Consider the following 15,688-nt stretch of genomic DNA (forward strand, 5'->3'; position numbering starts at 1 on the left):
GTGGCTCCACACGCCCCCATTATTGTATAGAGCCTGGAGGGCTCCAAAATGCACATTATTATTCCCCAGAGCCTAGCAGGCTCCAAGGTGTTCAGTTGGTTCCAGAACCAGATGGCTCCAGCATTTGGCACAGTCTTTGTCCTAAGGCCAGTGATAGCCCATGTCGCAATTTGTCTCTAGCTGCCCAGCAAGTAGTGGGCAGCTGCTAAATTTAGGTTCTTTGTTTCAGGGGATATGTTCTTTTACCCCAGGAGTGAGACGCACTCCTTTGCCCCATCTCTGCCTGCACAGCTGCGCAGCACTTAATGCCAGTTGCAACGTTTACGCCGGCGACTGAGAACTCCCAGCTGCCCAGCAAGTAGTGGGCAGCTGCCACGTTTAGGTTTGCGTCAAGTGCACCCCCTTGACTGTCGCTGCCTTAGCAGCGCGCCCTGACTTTGCACAGAGGGCATTTAAGCCCCTTAGAGATGGCCAAGTGGCCCAGGGGACTATTAGGTTTATAGGGCGCAAGGCCCTAAAGTAATGTTTATAGGTGCTAGAAAATGTGATGTTTATAGTATGTGGTATGCACCTTAATTTACGCTGATAGATGTGCTGTTTATGCTTATTAGGTTTTACCTACTGTCTTAGATGCTATTGTGATTCCCTACTGTGGTCTAGATTTGATTGAATCCCTATTCAGGTTATGTTATTAAGGTTATGTTCTAATGCAAGGTATGTTTAAGAATGGTAGGTTACTAGAGTTAGGCTTAAGAGGTTGGCGTAGAATAGAGTTCTCGCCTTATGTGATACTGTGCCTGTTATGATCTATGTTATAGGTTGACGCTGAGTATTGAGGCTGCCAGTGATTACTGGTCATGTTAGGAGGGTATGACGTGTTCTTCTTTATGATGCTCTACCAAGTGCTAATTCTGACAGTGGTCCACGCGACCCTGTCATGTGTAAATAATCCCTGTAAATATTGCCTGTGCCACTTGGCACAGTGTATATTGTGTGATTTTCATCTAATGTGTTTATGATAATACAAAGGCTATTATTATATATAACCTTGGGTGGAGTTCCTTTTGTGGTGGGCCTAGTATGTTGTTACTGTGTGTGTTGTGCAGATGCTTTACACATCGCCACCGGGATAAGCCGGACTGCTCGTGCCAAGCTACCAAGGGGGTGAACAGGGGTTATCTTTGGCGTGTAACTCCCTTTCCCTGGCTAGAATGGTGGTCTCTGCCTGGCTTTGGCGCAAGCCTCAGCCAACCAGAGATCCCCATTTCTAACAAAGAGCCTCTCTTATTCACTAACGCTCCGCGAGCGTTCACACTCTCTAACTTTTATAGCCCATATTCGAGCACGCATTTGTTAACTTTTCTGTTGATGTTACTTATGGCAACTTTTTTTCCCACGCTGTTCACAAGTTCGTTTGGCGGTTTTTAATACACCCGCTGTATTTTTAACACACCCGCTATATTTATACACCTTTGGGCTTCACTTTCAATTTGACTATCACCCTCCACCCTGTTTTTTCATTGTCACCCGTGTGCCCTAGCATCAGACTTGTTTGTTTTTGTTACTCACTGAACGTATGCATCACTTTAACTGCATGTGACCATCACCCCACATTTCTCGCTACCTACAGATACCCCTCGGGTATCTTACAGATGCATTCCCCCTTGGATCGAGATATATGTGTTTTTTGACCATTTTTTCTAGATAGTTCCCCCTGAAGAAGATCTACGGCTGGAAATGCATTGGGGAGATAATTCCAACGTGTTTACTTCATGTTAATGGATCACTGAAGAATTCATTGATGATCCCTACCTGAATGAATTCCTTGATGGAATATATATTATAAGCCGTAATATGATTCATGTCAAAGATTGAATAAACAAACATGGGACCATCTTAGAAAAATCAACTGGCTTTCTCTACCATTTTCGAATACTGCGATTTGCATCGCCAAAGGAGTGCTCTGGATTTTAACCTTTCACGGTGAAAGGTTTTTCTGTCGCATAATTTCCTTGCGCTTCTAGGAACAGGAGGTGAACATCTTCAGCACCCTTACCATTTGAACTTTCAATTATTTGGATATACCTGACTACCCCCGGAGTGCAGCGGTTTCTAGTTTTGTTACTTGGTGGTAGGAATTCTGTGGATCCTGTCAGATCCTGTGACAATCCCTCATGGAAATGTGTGTAAAATGCATATTTTTAGCCTAAGTGTTAGGTCTGCACGTCCTTCTGGGTAATAAAAATCAAACAATCCATGCAAAGTAAATGACACTGTACTTCCCTGGGTTCCTAGTTTTCAGAACAATCTGGGTTTGGTAAGTTTCCCTGGGTGGCAACTGAGCTCATGCTCAAAATCCACAGCTACCTATATTGAAAAAGGGCCTGTTTTGGGTGGAAAAACTTATTTTATCTGTGTTGCATTTTGAACCCTTTTCTGTCATGAGCACTGGGCCCACTACACATAAATGGGGCAGCGATTTTATTCGGAAAATCGTGGGAATGCTAGATAGGAAATTTGTGGATCACCATAATTTCCAGAACTTTCCATCACAGATCTGTGAGGAAGATATATGTTTATTGCCAAGTTTGAGGTTTAGAAGGCCTTCGAGGTTAAAAGAAAAAGAACAAAAGTTGTGTGAACCAAGCAAGCCAGGACTTCTCTGGGAAGCTAGTTTTCAGAAATGTCTGGGTTTGGTAGGTGTCCCAGGGTGGCAGAAGAGCCCAAGTCCAAAATTCACAGATACCAACATTTGAAAAAAGGGTTGCTTTTGAGAGGAACAAAGTCATCTGTTTATGTTGCTTTCGAGGCCTTTCCTGGTCTGGGCCCACCCATACAAGTGGGGTACCATTTCTATCTGAAAAAGTGTGAGAATGCTTGGTGGTAGGAAATTTGTAGATCCCTGGTACTTTCCCCCAAAGAAACATGAGGCAAATGCTTGTTTTTAGTCAAGGTTTGAGGTTTGCAAGGACATCTGGGGAAAAATGTTGTGCGATTCACTCAACCTAGACTACCTTGGGTGTCGAGAAATGACTGGGTTTGGTAGGTTTCTCTGGGTGGTGACCTAGCCCCGGCCCAAAATCCGCCGCTACCCATACTGTAAAAAAAGGGTTGGTTTTGAGTGGAAACATTTGATCTGTCCATGCTCTATTCAAACTGTGGCTACCAATGGACAATGGCATATAGGAGGATGCCACAGCGAAGTGGACTGTTGATGGCAACCTAATGGTGGTGGTAGGTGCAATGACTCAACTATTCAGTTTGACATCTGCATCAACAAGATGCTACCTGTATTTTCTTATTCATTCATTCATTTTTCAAGAATATACGTATCTATTTACATTGAGGGGGTGATGAATGGGAGGGAACAGGAGTGTAACTAGGACCAAATTGGTAAGAATTACTTGTGACCATCTTCAGCATTTATGACAATTTTGAAAATGGAAAGTAAGGAGATGGAATGCAGATCAACTTGGAGTGGATTCCAGAGGTATTGTCTGAATTCATGAATGAGCAGAAAGGTGAAGCAGAACACCACCTTAGGGCCCTGTGGTGTGTAAAAATATCCAGCTGAATACACGCAGGTAGGATTTAACACAAGAAAAGTTTATTGATACAAAGTAGCCCATATTCGTAGCCTCAGTCCACCAAGGTCTCCTCAACCGTCTCACTAGCAGTGGCAGGAGAACCCTGTTGGTGTCGCCACGAACAGGAACCCAATAAAAAGGAAAACACATTTGAAGGATTACATAGCGTGCACACAATAACAATGGGTTTGCACGCGAGCGCAGTGATACCGACTCTAGGCCAAGGCTTGTGTGTAAACAGGGAGCTACTAACCAGCAGTTGCGATGCAAGCACATACTAGAGAGCGCGTATCAAAGAAGCAATACCACAGGCCCTATCATGAAATCTTCCTCTGGCGTAACTCCATAAGTAAATAGAGGCAGATTTACCAGCCCCGTACGGCACATTTGCGCCGTCGTTGCGTCACTTTTGTGACGCAGCGGCAGCGCAAAGCCAGCGCCATGCTGTGGGATATTTACAACGTGTCGCATCTAGGGAGATGCATCACATTGTAAAGCCCTGCCCACATGTGGGCGATCCGGCGCAGGGGGAGGGGGGCGTTCCGGCGCAGGAACGCCTCCGAAAAGTGGCTGAGTGAAATCTACCTAACTCAGTCACTTTTATGGGCATGCTGCGTCAAAACCCTGCGCCTGCTTGAAGCAGGCGTAAGGATTGGCGCTGCATGTTAGGAATAGGGGAACCCCGAGCCTTGCTGAAGCTGCGTTGCGCTTGCGACGCAACTCCAGTAATGCGCCGCCTTTCCGCCGGGGGATGTGACACGCATCTGCCCATTCGTGCCCCACGGTGCACCGCATTGTAAATGCGGAGCATCAGTGGTGGCGCACGGGTGGGCAGATGCTTCGCAACTCTTCTGGTGCATCCCTGCTGATTTAGCAGAGATACGCCAGAAGTTGTAAATCTGCCCCATAATGCTTTAGCTTCCGACACAGCAACAGAGACAGCGGTCACTGCTCCGGGGTTCCGAGGTGTGGTTTCAGTCGAGCTAAACCCCGTACAGTATCTTCAGAAATGGGAAGTAGTTCTGTTCTGCACACGAAATCATGACACAGCTCTTGCCGAGAGCTTTGGGAAAGGTAATTCCGTTTCTTTCATTTTCTAAAATAAACCGTTTAAAAAACAACATTCCCGTAATATAACATTTTTCACTGTTCCTTTTTGCTTGTTTAGTTAAATCCGTTACCAAATTGTTGCCCCAGAATGAACACCTACCTTGAAAATAGGGTGCACTGCAGGCAGCTGTCTGTACATGGCAATTCCAAACACTTCTGAAAGAAGATGCGTTCTCAGGAGATGGGTGACGGTCTGATGGATGTGAAAATCAGATGAACGAACCCAGATTTTTGCCAGCAACCAGTCATGTTTGGCATCCGAGGGTAAAAAAATTGGATTGTCAGGCCCTGGGTTTTGATTTATCTGAAAACACAAACACACAGAAACAGAATTATTACCGAAGTGCATGAGCAAGTGATCAGAGACATAGTATGGACTTAAAATATCCTAAACAGAATTCAAAAGCGTTACCCTAAGCTTGTGGACAGACCGCTTTAAAGCGTGTTCTACTACAATATCGGGTGAGGTGCACCAGGGTAGCACGAAATGATGCTTCAAGAAGTTGCACTCTGGGTGCCCAGAGGAGCACAGGGTGATGCGATTTAGGCGAGGACTGAGAAATGCACTTCAGGGAGTGGAAACACTGGGAAATGTGCCTCATAGGAGCGCCGGGTGAAGGGGGATAGGAGTGGCTGTGTTGAGGGGCACAGGTCGATGTGCAGCAGAGAGCACAGAGTGATTTACTACCAGAGCACATGGTAATGCTCATTGGGGCACACGCTGACACTCATGAAGTGGTAAAAGGGTAAGATCAGGGAAGTCTCAGGTTGGTCCATGACACACATGACCAGCTCATTCAATCCGGTTTTTAGGCTTGCCATAGTAATTAACATCAGAAGTAAAAATGCATACATGTGTAGATGCTTAGAGGGGCTGTGTGTAAGCCCTCTTCTTGCATATGCACGTTCAATTAAAATTCACATTTGCTTCTGCCCACCACAGCGGACAGCATGGGACAAAGGGTCACAACACCTCTTTTTTTTTAAAGTTTTATGTAGCGCAAACTAGACCCTATGATATCAGGTATCAGAGCGCTTTACATGAGCACCAGTTTCGTTACAGACGGACACATTGCGTTTTTTTCACTGTGAGTGATGGCATTTTGCCTGATCACCTGTGTACATCTGCCTAGAAAGAAGTGCACTTCTTTACCAGAGCTGCCAAATTAATATTTTACTTTACCAATGCTTTTTCTTCTCATTCTTTACACTGTTCTATTTTATTCATCTTTGTTTGTTTAAACTACATCTTCAGGTTACAGTGCTTCAAAGCAAACATAATTTTTCTTCGCACTAATAGGAATAACATTTTCCTGTGATTTGCATTTACACTAAAATAATTTCTGTAACTGCTATAAGTAAGTACATCTCGTCTGCTAAGGAAGTATCTATATTGTTCTATTACAGTTATACACAATAGTCAATTCCCTTTTAAAGTAATATTTTTTTCGCCAGCATGTGACCGCCACATTTAGGTGTCAGCGTGTTTTCTATGTTTCTTCTTCTTTTATTATGGAGGTGAAATAATAGGTACTCTTGAAGAAAAACTTAGAAACGTAGCTAGTATCGGTCCTTTATCCACCTTCAATGATCAAGCTAAGACATGTATAACTTGCAGAGCCACCCATGCAAAGAATGGCCTCCAAGGATCCAGTGTAACCTTGTGTGGTCATTGTACTTCTAGTATGCTCAGACAGAAGCCACAACACCAAAGTCAGACTATTAATGCATAGGAATATCATAAAACCCCTTGGCGTAGCTCAAATAACTGGAGATGTGCAGTTACAGTCTCAAATTAATCACTCAGGTAGAGACTCAAGTACTTTAGCCTTAATCATCCACTGCAGACTCACAATTCTAAAATGGAGTTTCAGTTGCGCAGTGTACCTTTCCAATATGTCGGAATAGCCTGAATTGGCGCTTAAAGCATCATAATGCACGAGTTTGGTCTCAAAGTCAGAGTTAAGCCGCACAACCCATGTGGCATGCCCCCCTCTAACAACTCTCACCTTTTCTGTTCCTACTTGTCCCTCAGAGTTAGTCAACGCTCACGCTCACGGCGTGCAATCTGGGAGCAGTGCAGCAAGTGTTGTTTGAGCTTTACCCCCATCCTGAATAACATGCTCACTGGGAGGCAGGGAAGCGTGCCCTCCAAAAATATTACTAGCTTTCCACAACCCTTCTTTTCATTCTTGTCAAGTGGCAAATGAGGTAATGTTCACACCTCCGCCTGTAGCACTCAGCACAATAGAGGATGCGCCTGAGGCGTTGGGGATGAGCGTTAGATGGAAGTCACTGGTCTCACTCAGAGATCCTCGATGGGCATCTATTTTCTGCTGAGAGGCCAGCAATTGCAAGGGCAGTGATCGTGGAGCTTACGGGCAAGACAATGGGAACAGCAGCTACGCCTGATTACACCTAACTGACGTCACAGGTTTACACAAGGATTCACTGATCAGTGAGCTTAGAATCTCAAGCTAACTCTACGTGAAGTCCAATAGAACAATATGGGCTGAGAGCTGTCCTGGAGTCACGTGCAGAGGTGCCCTCAGTATCACTTTGTAGCTCGGTGTTTATATTACTGTTCTTACTGTAATAGCACAGACCATGTAATAGCATAGAACAGGGAGGACGTAAAAATGGTAGATTATGGCTTCAAAGACGCCTGTGTACATAAACAATGACCCTAACACATTAATCAAATTTCTCTGCCTCCTATAAATCCAATCCCAGGATAAATATTCTTTTTATGGACTCGCCTTGCTATGGGAGATGAAAGAGCCAACAGAGAATCCATCTATGCATCTCAGTAATTAATTACTTAAAGACCTGTTTTCAAGACGTGCAATCCAGGACCAACACATTAATATCTTCTATTGAACAAAACAGGTAAACGAAAACTTTCAGTGGTACTGAAATCCCATAAAGCAGCGACTGAACAGACTTGTAGTGCTGAGGAGCAAGGCGCAAGGCTGAAAAAGTATTGAAGAGGTCCTCCAGGATCCTGAGACCGACCTCCCTGCTGTGGAACTCCAACATAACATGTAGTAGTGTCAGCAGGTATGGTAAAAGATTATAGATCTGCTGGGCCAGATACAACTTCTGAGACTCAACAGAGCTGAATGCACCCAAGCTAAGATCAATCAAACAAATATGAAGGGGCAATAATGTTTTCTAGCCGCAAAGCTCGGGAAAAGACATGCCCAATTTAATTTCACAGTGATTAGCAATGATTATAAAGTAAGCCATACACAGGGGCAGGAGAAGAGAGGCACTTTTTATGAGGTATTACCAGAGATCCTGGTGACACTGTTTGTAGGAAATTGGGTTACTGGTTGGGGGGACCCTACTCAAACAGCAACTACCATCCTTGTCAAGGTAAGGCACAATCAAACCCCAAATTAACCTGTGCTCAAGCCTCTGGTAGCTTGACTCAGAGCAGTCAAGATTAACTTAGAGGCAGTGTGTAAAGTATTTATGCAGCACTTCAAAACAGTAATAAAATGAAAACACTACATACAAAGGAACCTACACTAAATTAGACATATAGAGTAGATAGATTTTAATAAATAAAACAGGAAAAAAATGACAAAAATCCAATCAGTAAAACCAAAGATATGCAATTTAAAAAATGTAAAGTGAAAATAGAGTAAAGAAGCCCAAAGCGCCACTCGCGGCTATATGGTTGTGCAAGACCAGAAGAAAGTCATAAGTTAAGGATGGTCGTCAATGTAGGGCAAAGAACCTGTGTTGGCATGAACTGTCAGGCTGGTGCTTTGTGATGGTGCTGTCCGCAAGCAGTCAATGCTGTAGCACGAAGGGTCAGGCTGACAGACCTTTGCACTGACAGGCTGAGTGAGTGACAAGGTCTCAGCATCAACCGTCCCGTTCACAGCCACAAAGAGCCCAAATACTTCAATTCAGCCTCTCTGAGGCCACACCAAGGGTCCAGGACCTCCATCTGGATCTGGGTGCTGGTTCACATGGTTGAAAGGGTGTTTGTTCTCTGTGGTCCTGAACAGAGAGCCAGCAGACTAGCCCTTGGAGTCTCTCCAGGATTCCTGGGTTCAGTGCAGGTTCAATCCTTCTGACTCAGGCAGGAGGGCAGCAATCGAGCAAGGCAGCAGTCCAATGAGGAAGTAGTCCAGCAGGGAAGCAGTCCAGCAAAGTGGCAGTTCTTTCAGCAGCAGAGCAGTCCTTCATCCTGGCAGTCTCCACAGGAGCAGAAATGTACTGAAGAGTTGGTGTCTGAGGTCCATTAATTATACCTGGTTCTTCCTTTGAAGTGGGAGGAGCTACTCCTTAAAGGTGTCCCTTTAAAATTCACAGGCCTCCTGCCTTCCCTGGCTCCAGACTTACTACAGGGGATATGTACCCCTTTGTGTGGAGGAAGGACACATCCTATTCAAGTGTAAGTAGAACTGTCCCCTCCTATCCTGCAAGTGATTGCCCGTCCAGGCACACCTAGGCTCCCTGTTATGTGTGGCAGTCTAGGAGGAATACACAAAGCCCAATTGTCAGCTGAACACAGTAAGGTGACCCAGAGAACGGCTGAATGCTCCAAATGGCTAAGGAAGGTATACCATCTTTCCAAAAGTCAAAACAGCTTGTTATGTTCCCCAGCTGAAATTGTTCAATCAACACTTTTTCATAAGATCCAGTAATTTAATGTCCTTAATCTTTTTATGATTTTTGTTCTCACTTTATATTTTTCAAATACATACAAAAATCTTTGTGACCTCTTTTTTTCAAGTACAACTATAGGGGTTGTATAGTGCACTTTGTTGGTGTAGGCTTCCAATATCTTTTTGGGACAACCATTCATGGGGAGTTATTTGCTATAATTTTGTCAATTGCATGTGGGCTATCCTGAAAAAAGAAAAAAGATATTGGCAGCCTACACTAACAAAGTGCGCTATAATAATATCCCTTTAGTTGGACTTGAAAAAAGAGGTCACAAAGGAGATTAACAATAGATAACTCACTATCAATTAAATCATTTGACTGGTATGAATGTAATATGGATATGTGAATCTATGTTCATGTTGGATATATATTTTAAGTTGTTGAATGTTTTGACCCATCATTTTGGGCATAAATTACTTATTAAAAAAGGTTGTTTTGAAAATGTAATGTGCAGTCAGAGAGTGCTGCTCAAATGTGCCTCACACAAACATGTGGACCGATTAATATGAGTATGTGTTTTTTTTAAATGTACTTAAAAAATATAAAGTGAGAAGAAAAATCATAAAAATATTAAGAAAATGTAATTACTTGATCTTATGAAAAAGTGTTGATTGAATAATTTCATGCTAGGGAACATTGCAGGCACTTTTCATTTCATAGTGGCCCACCCCAATGATTCCAAAGGCCCAACCCCTTTCTGCGCTTAACTTTCCAAAAGGGCGTTTTCAAACTTATTATTCAAAATCTGACTTTAGGCATAAGATGGAGGTTTTCATTGCAATTCCAAAGACACTTAACATGAACTGGCAGCTGGTGCTGGGGTCAGTGAAAAGATGCTGTAACCCAAGTTCCTTGGGAATCCAAGTAGCTTGTTATTAGGCTGGCTGTCAGACTGGACCTGGGGCAGGAGGAAAAGAGTTAAATGTTTGCTCAGTCTTCTGCTGTTGTCGGCGACTATCTGGCCAGCTGGGGACACCCAGGTAAGTATTAGGGGCGGAAAAGATCACACGTGCCATCTTGGACCCAGAGCTTTTTTTTGCCTTGATATGGAATTCACTTGCCCACACTTTTTGAGGGACTGCCAGGAGATGATTAGTTCAAAAACGTTACGCCAATGCAGATTTTACAGGGCTGAAGTGGTTTTTGAAGGCATAGATGGATCTCCCTGGTGGTAATTTCTCATTGCAGCTGGTGACACAGGATCGAAAACATGTCTGTGTTCCGGGGTTGCGAATAGGAACGGGGAAAGGTTTGCGTGAATGAGGTTTGTGGGCAATGATAAATACAAAAATCTATTGAAAATTAAAACAGTTAGGGACAGATGTGTACATTCTCCTTTCTATTGTTTGTTTACTATGCTCATTTGTTGAGGCTTTAATTAATTGTTTTTCAATTTAGCTCTGCGTGAATGGAATCCATAAAGAGTTTCACATCAGACTGTTGGCTCGTAGATATGTTGATTTTTTTTAGTAACGTGATCATGAAGGTAGTTGGACACAAAGGACAAATGGAGGGTATAATTGGGTCTTGGTTTCTCCTTCAATGCTACATCCTGAACCCGCAGAGTATTGTTAAATTCTTACACTGTAAAAACAAAACACCTGAAGGCTGATTAGTTAGAAAAATAAGAAAATACTTTAAGGGACCTCATAATTTTTAATATATAATTTGAAATTTATAGCGGTTGCCTTAAATGTTATTGGGGCTCTAGTCAAGTGCAGGCAAAATAATCTTATAAATAAATGTAAAAATTTGGATACCTCTATTTTATACTGCCTGTAAATATAGCCCTGGTGAGGTTAACACGTCTAGTGCTTGCAAGGGAGTATTTGTCAGATCAGCAGAAAAATCTGGTACAGTGGTGGTGTGATACTGTAATTTAGTCTAAGCAGCTTATATCAAAGTATTGTGCTGTTTGCCACATGAAAGTTGTATGTCTAATGGCTCTTTATTTGTATATTATTCTTGCTGAATGCAGAATAGGCTGCCTTGTTGTTTTCCACCCAAAAACACATGGGGTGGATGGGGCGATGGGGTGAGGAAGGGGAGGTTAAGGTTGTTTGTTTATTGCTGCGAAGCAACAGTAGAATGCCTCAACATTTGGGGAGAGTCCTCAAAGTGTCTCAGGGATATTTCAACATTTTTGTTCAGGGCACCACTTTGCTTCACCTGGCGTTTGCAAAAAAGGAAGGACAAAAGAGTTGTGGACGCCCCACCAGAAAGAAGGAGGAGTGAACCCCACTGTGACGTACAGGTGTTGTGGTGAATGGACACGTATTAAAGGGTTTGCACCAGTGGAGCTGTGGCTCCACTGGTTCCCACACATTTAAATGAGGCAATGGAACCGCAAGTTTGGAGGACTGGAGCACCACCAATTTATAACATTTCACCCTTACTTTCAAAATGTAAATGATCCCCTTAATTTCTTCAGGATTTTGAAAAAGGATATTAGCCTTCTGGTCTACTAATGGCAAAGGCAGACTGCTAAATATTTTGAGGCACAGGATATGATAAGACAATTGCAAACCAGCTGAGATCATGATCCATCAAATCCTGTTTTTGTGAATTACATAAACATCCATGAACGGATTTTACCATAGCAATTAAGATGTTACCCGTTTGCTATAACACAATCAGGCACAATAGAGACCATTCTTTCACTTTCCGAGGAACAGTGCACCTATTATGGATTCTTAAAAGATTAATACTAATATATTAATGGTATGTATATCTCACACCAGTCCCTTTATATGCCTGCAGTGTACATCCGACTTCCCATTGGTTTTTTCTTTTATGAACAATTTGCCTTCTGCATGGGATCCATGCAAAGCTGTCTCAGAGGAATCCAATGTGGGGAAGCCTCTACTCGATATTCATACCGTCATGAGGTCGAAGCTACCACCCTGAAGCTACCACACACCCTGACAGCCAGACCTTGTCCTGTGTACTACACTGGCATTCTTCTCCCTTCTAATAAATAAAATGCTTGGGCCGCTCAGGGAACTTGGGGACATAGGGTTCTGGATGAATCCAGGGCTGAATAGAGAAAGTTGATGAAACCGCTTAACTCCTACTTATAGTTTCTATTTACACCACAGATAAACGCCTCCCGTATAATCATTATCTTGTGTCTGGTGCTGGGTAAGATCTAGATGGTCACTGCTCAACCGTATGCATATAGGCTTATCTCCCCTGCTCAGAAGTGCATTTAAAATGTAATTGGAATGTATATATAAAAATGAAAAAGCACAATAACTTAACCTGAGTGCCCTACCACTGACAGAAATCTGAAATTTTGCCTCTTTTATGTGTCCGAACATTGAAATCACAAGGCGGCCTCGTAGACGATCTCATGGAGGTCACCTTTTTTCAATAGCCAGCATGCTAGGAAAAGTGAACGTTGTCAGTCGCTTTGACTGTTGGGCGTGACACAGATGGTATGCTTGTCCACTGGGTGCGATACAAGGGTGAGGCCTCACCGCTTGGACTGCTGGGGGTGATACCGATGGTACGCATATGCCCTAGGTGTGACAGAAGCAGCACCTTGATCTTATTTTTTAGTCTAAAAGGGAATTCACAGTGCTTGCGGTTTCTCAACACTGTTGGTATCTGAAAGAAGTTAGAGGTGTTATTCGCATGGACCGCTGGGTGTGATATAGGGTGTAATTTGGATGTTAGGGAACATTTGGACCTTGGACATTAGGTGTAGCTTGTGCTTGGCCAAGGAAGGCCAGTCGCCGTCAAGCTGTTCCTCATTTCTGCGTAAACTCTTATCTTTGTCCAGGAGCCGAAATTAACAGACTATCAGGCTCACTTGGTCCTGTGTACCACGCAAAGCCTCCCTATGTCATAGGGTATCATGCGCTAAGGAGTGGGCTAAGGTATTTTTTGACAAAGACAATTTTTTTCTGTCATTTTTTTCTCTCTTTTTCTTCATTATGGTTATTAATTGATGCATGCTTGATGTTGTATTGCTGGTAAATTGTCTCAATTGCACTTGTTGTCTTGAGTACTGCTTTTTGTAAATTACTCAATGTGCTTATGAAGGTGCCACTAATTCTTACAATTGTTGTTCCATATCTACTGCTGCTCTGCTGAATTCACACATACTAAACTAACAAGTGCACTTTCCTTCAGGTTGTGACCCTTCATATGCATTTTTTGTTTGTGTTTGTGAAATGTCTATTCTGATACAGCTATGGAAATAGTATTAAGCTTGCAGAAGTAGCTGTAACCAATGATCTCTGTGTATTTATTTCCCGAATGTTCAGAGTAGAAGCTTATATTATTTGATCCAGAGTAGCTAGAGCATGTCTGACCCTTAAAAACTTCCCAGCTATCATAGAGTCAAGGCGAAAGCACATGCAAACTAGGCTCCCCACGCAGATTAAAAAACGTAGCAAATATTGCCACGAACTGCACACACACACTAAGGTACACACGTTCCCCTGGCCAGAGGGTGGGAATCTTCGACACTAACATATTCGAACACACAAGGACACATATTCGGACCAAAAATATAAGGCAAAGGGAGACCAGAAGAGAGGCACTGTTAGAACTGTGACCCAGCTTTGAGGAAGGCCAAACCAACAATCCTATCCTAGAACTTGCAAGTAAGGTCTGGCTGTCAGGGTGTGTGGTAGCTTCAGGGTGGTAGCTTCGACCTCATGACGGTATGAATATCGAGTAGAGCCTCCCCCACCGCATGTAGTAAGGGAGGTGATCTCTCCAAAGCATGCCATTCCCACATTAGGTTATACCAATTCACCGATCAAGGGAGCAGAGGGTCCACCACTGAAGAACAAGCTACTAGATCCAGATGAGGGACACCAACAGGCCACCAGGCCAAGGCAATCCCAGCGTCCCCCCAGTCCAGTGCTAGAGCTCCTGAAGTTAAACCCACCGTTCGTCATGTTTAACCCATCGAACCCCAGCGGCACAGAGCACGTGCACTAACACTCGTCCAGGTGAACACACTCCGGACACCGGGAGATTCATAGATTTACTGGACAGCTATACATGAAGGGGGGCAAAGAAAGGGGCCAGCGTCCTCTGGGATCAGACCGATGAGGAGGGAGTCACAGGGTATTCTCAGGCAGCTGAAGGGACAACAGAAAGTGAGTTTGAGAGCACATTCCTACCCAGAAGAACAGCGCCTAGCTCAGAACGAAGGAGACAACCCAGATGGGAGTCAGAGCAGAGGCATGAATTAAGGATGGAGAGCGAGCTTTCACCCTGGTAACTCAATGAGAGAACAGGCGGAGGGCGGAGGTGGGGGGTATAGAGCATCGTTCGTAGAAGAGTCCAAAGCAGTACTACAAGGGAGGCTTCAGCCTGGGGACTGAACTTCACCAGATCATCAGCATAGGAGAGGGGCCAATCAGGCAATATGGGATCAAGGTAGTTTGGCACATACTCAATTAAGACACAGGATAAGCAACATGGCACCTTTATGTGTGCATGAGGAGAGCAGCAATGAAGATGCCCACTGCTCCCCCAAACATGCAGTACAGACAAACTGACACCAACAGAGATATTGACCAGAGAGGAAGGTCAGACCATCGCACAACCATTTGTAAGCATGGGCGGAAAATCCGTTCCGCTCGCGGATTTTGTGGATTTTCGGTAAATTCGCAATCCGCGAACGCTCGCGAATTTACCGAAAATCCGCAAATTCGCATGCAGCGGATTTTTTTTTCTTGGTGATACAATTTTGCGGTGTAAGTTCGCAATTGCGAACATGTAGGTGCGGCGGGCAGCAACAATCTCGCACTCGCGAAATTACAAAAAGTGCAATTCTGCACAAGAAATCTACTAGCAAGCAGCATAGACCTTCTGAAAATGATGATTTTTATCAGAATAACTCCTCAGGTTGACATTTGTCTGCACTTTTTTGGATTTGAGGCCTTTTGACTTTTTTTGGATCACTTTTGGATTAGAAATCAACTTTCTCAAGTAAGCTTGTTTGGGGCATTACAGTTGCTGTAATGCTGTTCTGCAGAAAAACGAGTTTTGCAAAAGTGAAAGCATTCAGCAGGTTCAAAAGTTCAAACTCATCATTAGTAACCATTCCCTGTAGTGCTTCCAGACTAGGGCCCCTCCAGAGTTCAGTTGCTAGTTGCAACAATTGTATGACCCTGCTCTGACCCTCACAGCAGGCTCATAGAATAGCTACAAGTAGGCCACAAAGGTCCTGGAAAAAAAAAATTGCACTGCAACAGAAAGCAAATTACAGATAAGGAAGCAGGTGCCAGACAGGAATTTTAAAACCGTGACACATTAATAAATCAACCCCAGATTAATTC

General features: G+C 43.6%; 1 protein-coding gene across 3 annotated transcripts in view; it reads right to left on the reverse strand.

Moving 5' to 3' along the window:
• The window catches only part of LOC147711650 (polyunsaturated fatty acid 5-lipoxygenase-like), an 836,408-nt gene that overhangs the window by 293,118 nt on the left and 527,602 nt on the right, over positions 1-15,688 (reverse strand). For all 3 annotated transcript variants that reach the window (XR_015295955.1, XR_015295954.1, XM_086922316.1), the window contains exon 8: positions 4,798-5,001. Coding sequence is in view for 1 of the 3 variants with exons in the window: in XM_086922316.1 (XP_086778442.1) it covers positions 4,798-5,001 (204 nt within the window). In the remaining 2 variants the exon portion in view is untranslated. The remainder of the gene's footprint in view (positions 1-4,797; positions 5,002-15,688) is intronic.

The sequence above is a fragment of the Lissotriton vulgaris genome, chromosome 5, assembly GCF_964263255.1.
Source record: "Lissotriton vulgaris chromosome 5, aLisVul1.2, whole genome shotgun sequence".
Taxonomy (NCBI): Eukaryota; Metazoa; Chordata; class Amphibia; order Caudata; family Salamandridae; genus Lissotriton; species Lissotriton vulgaris.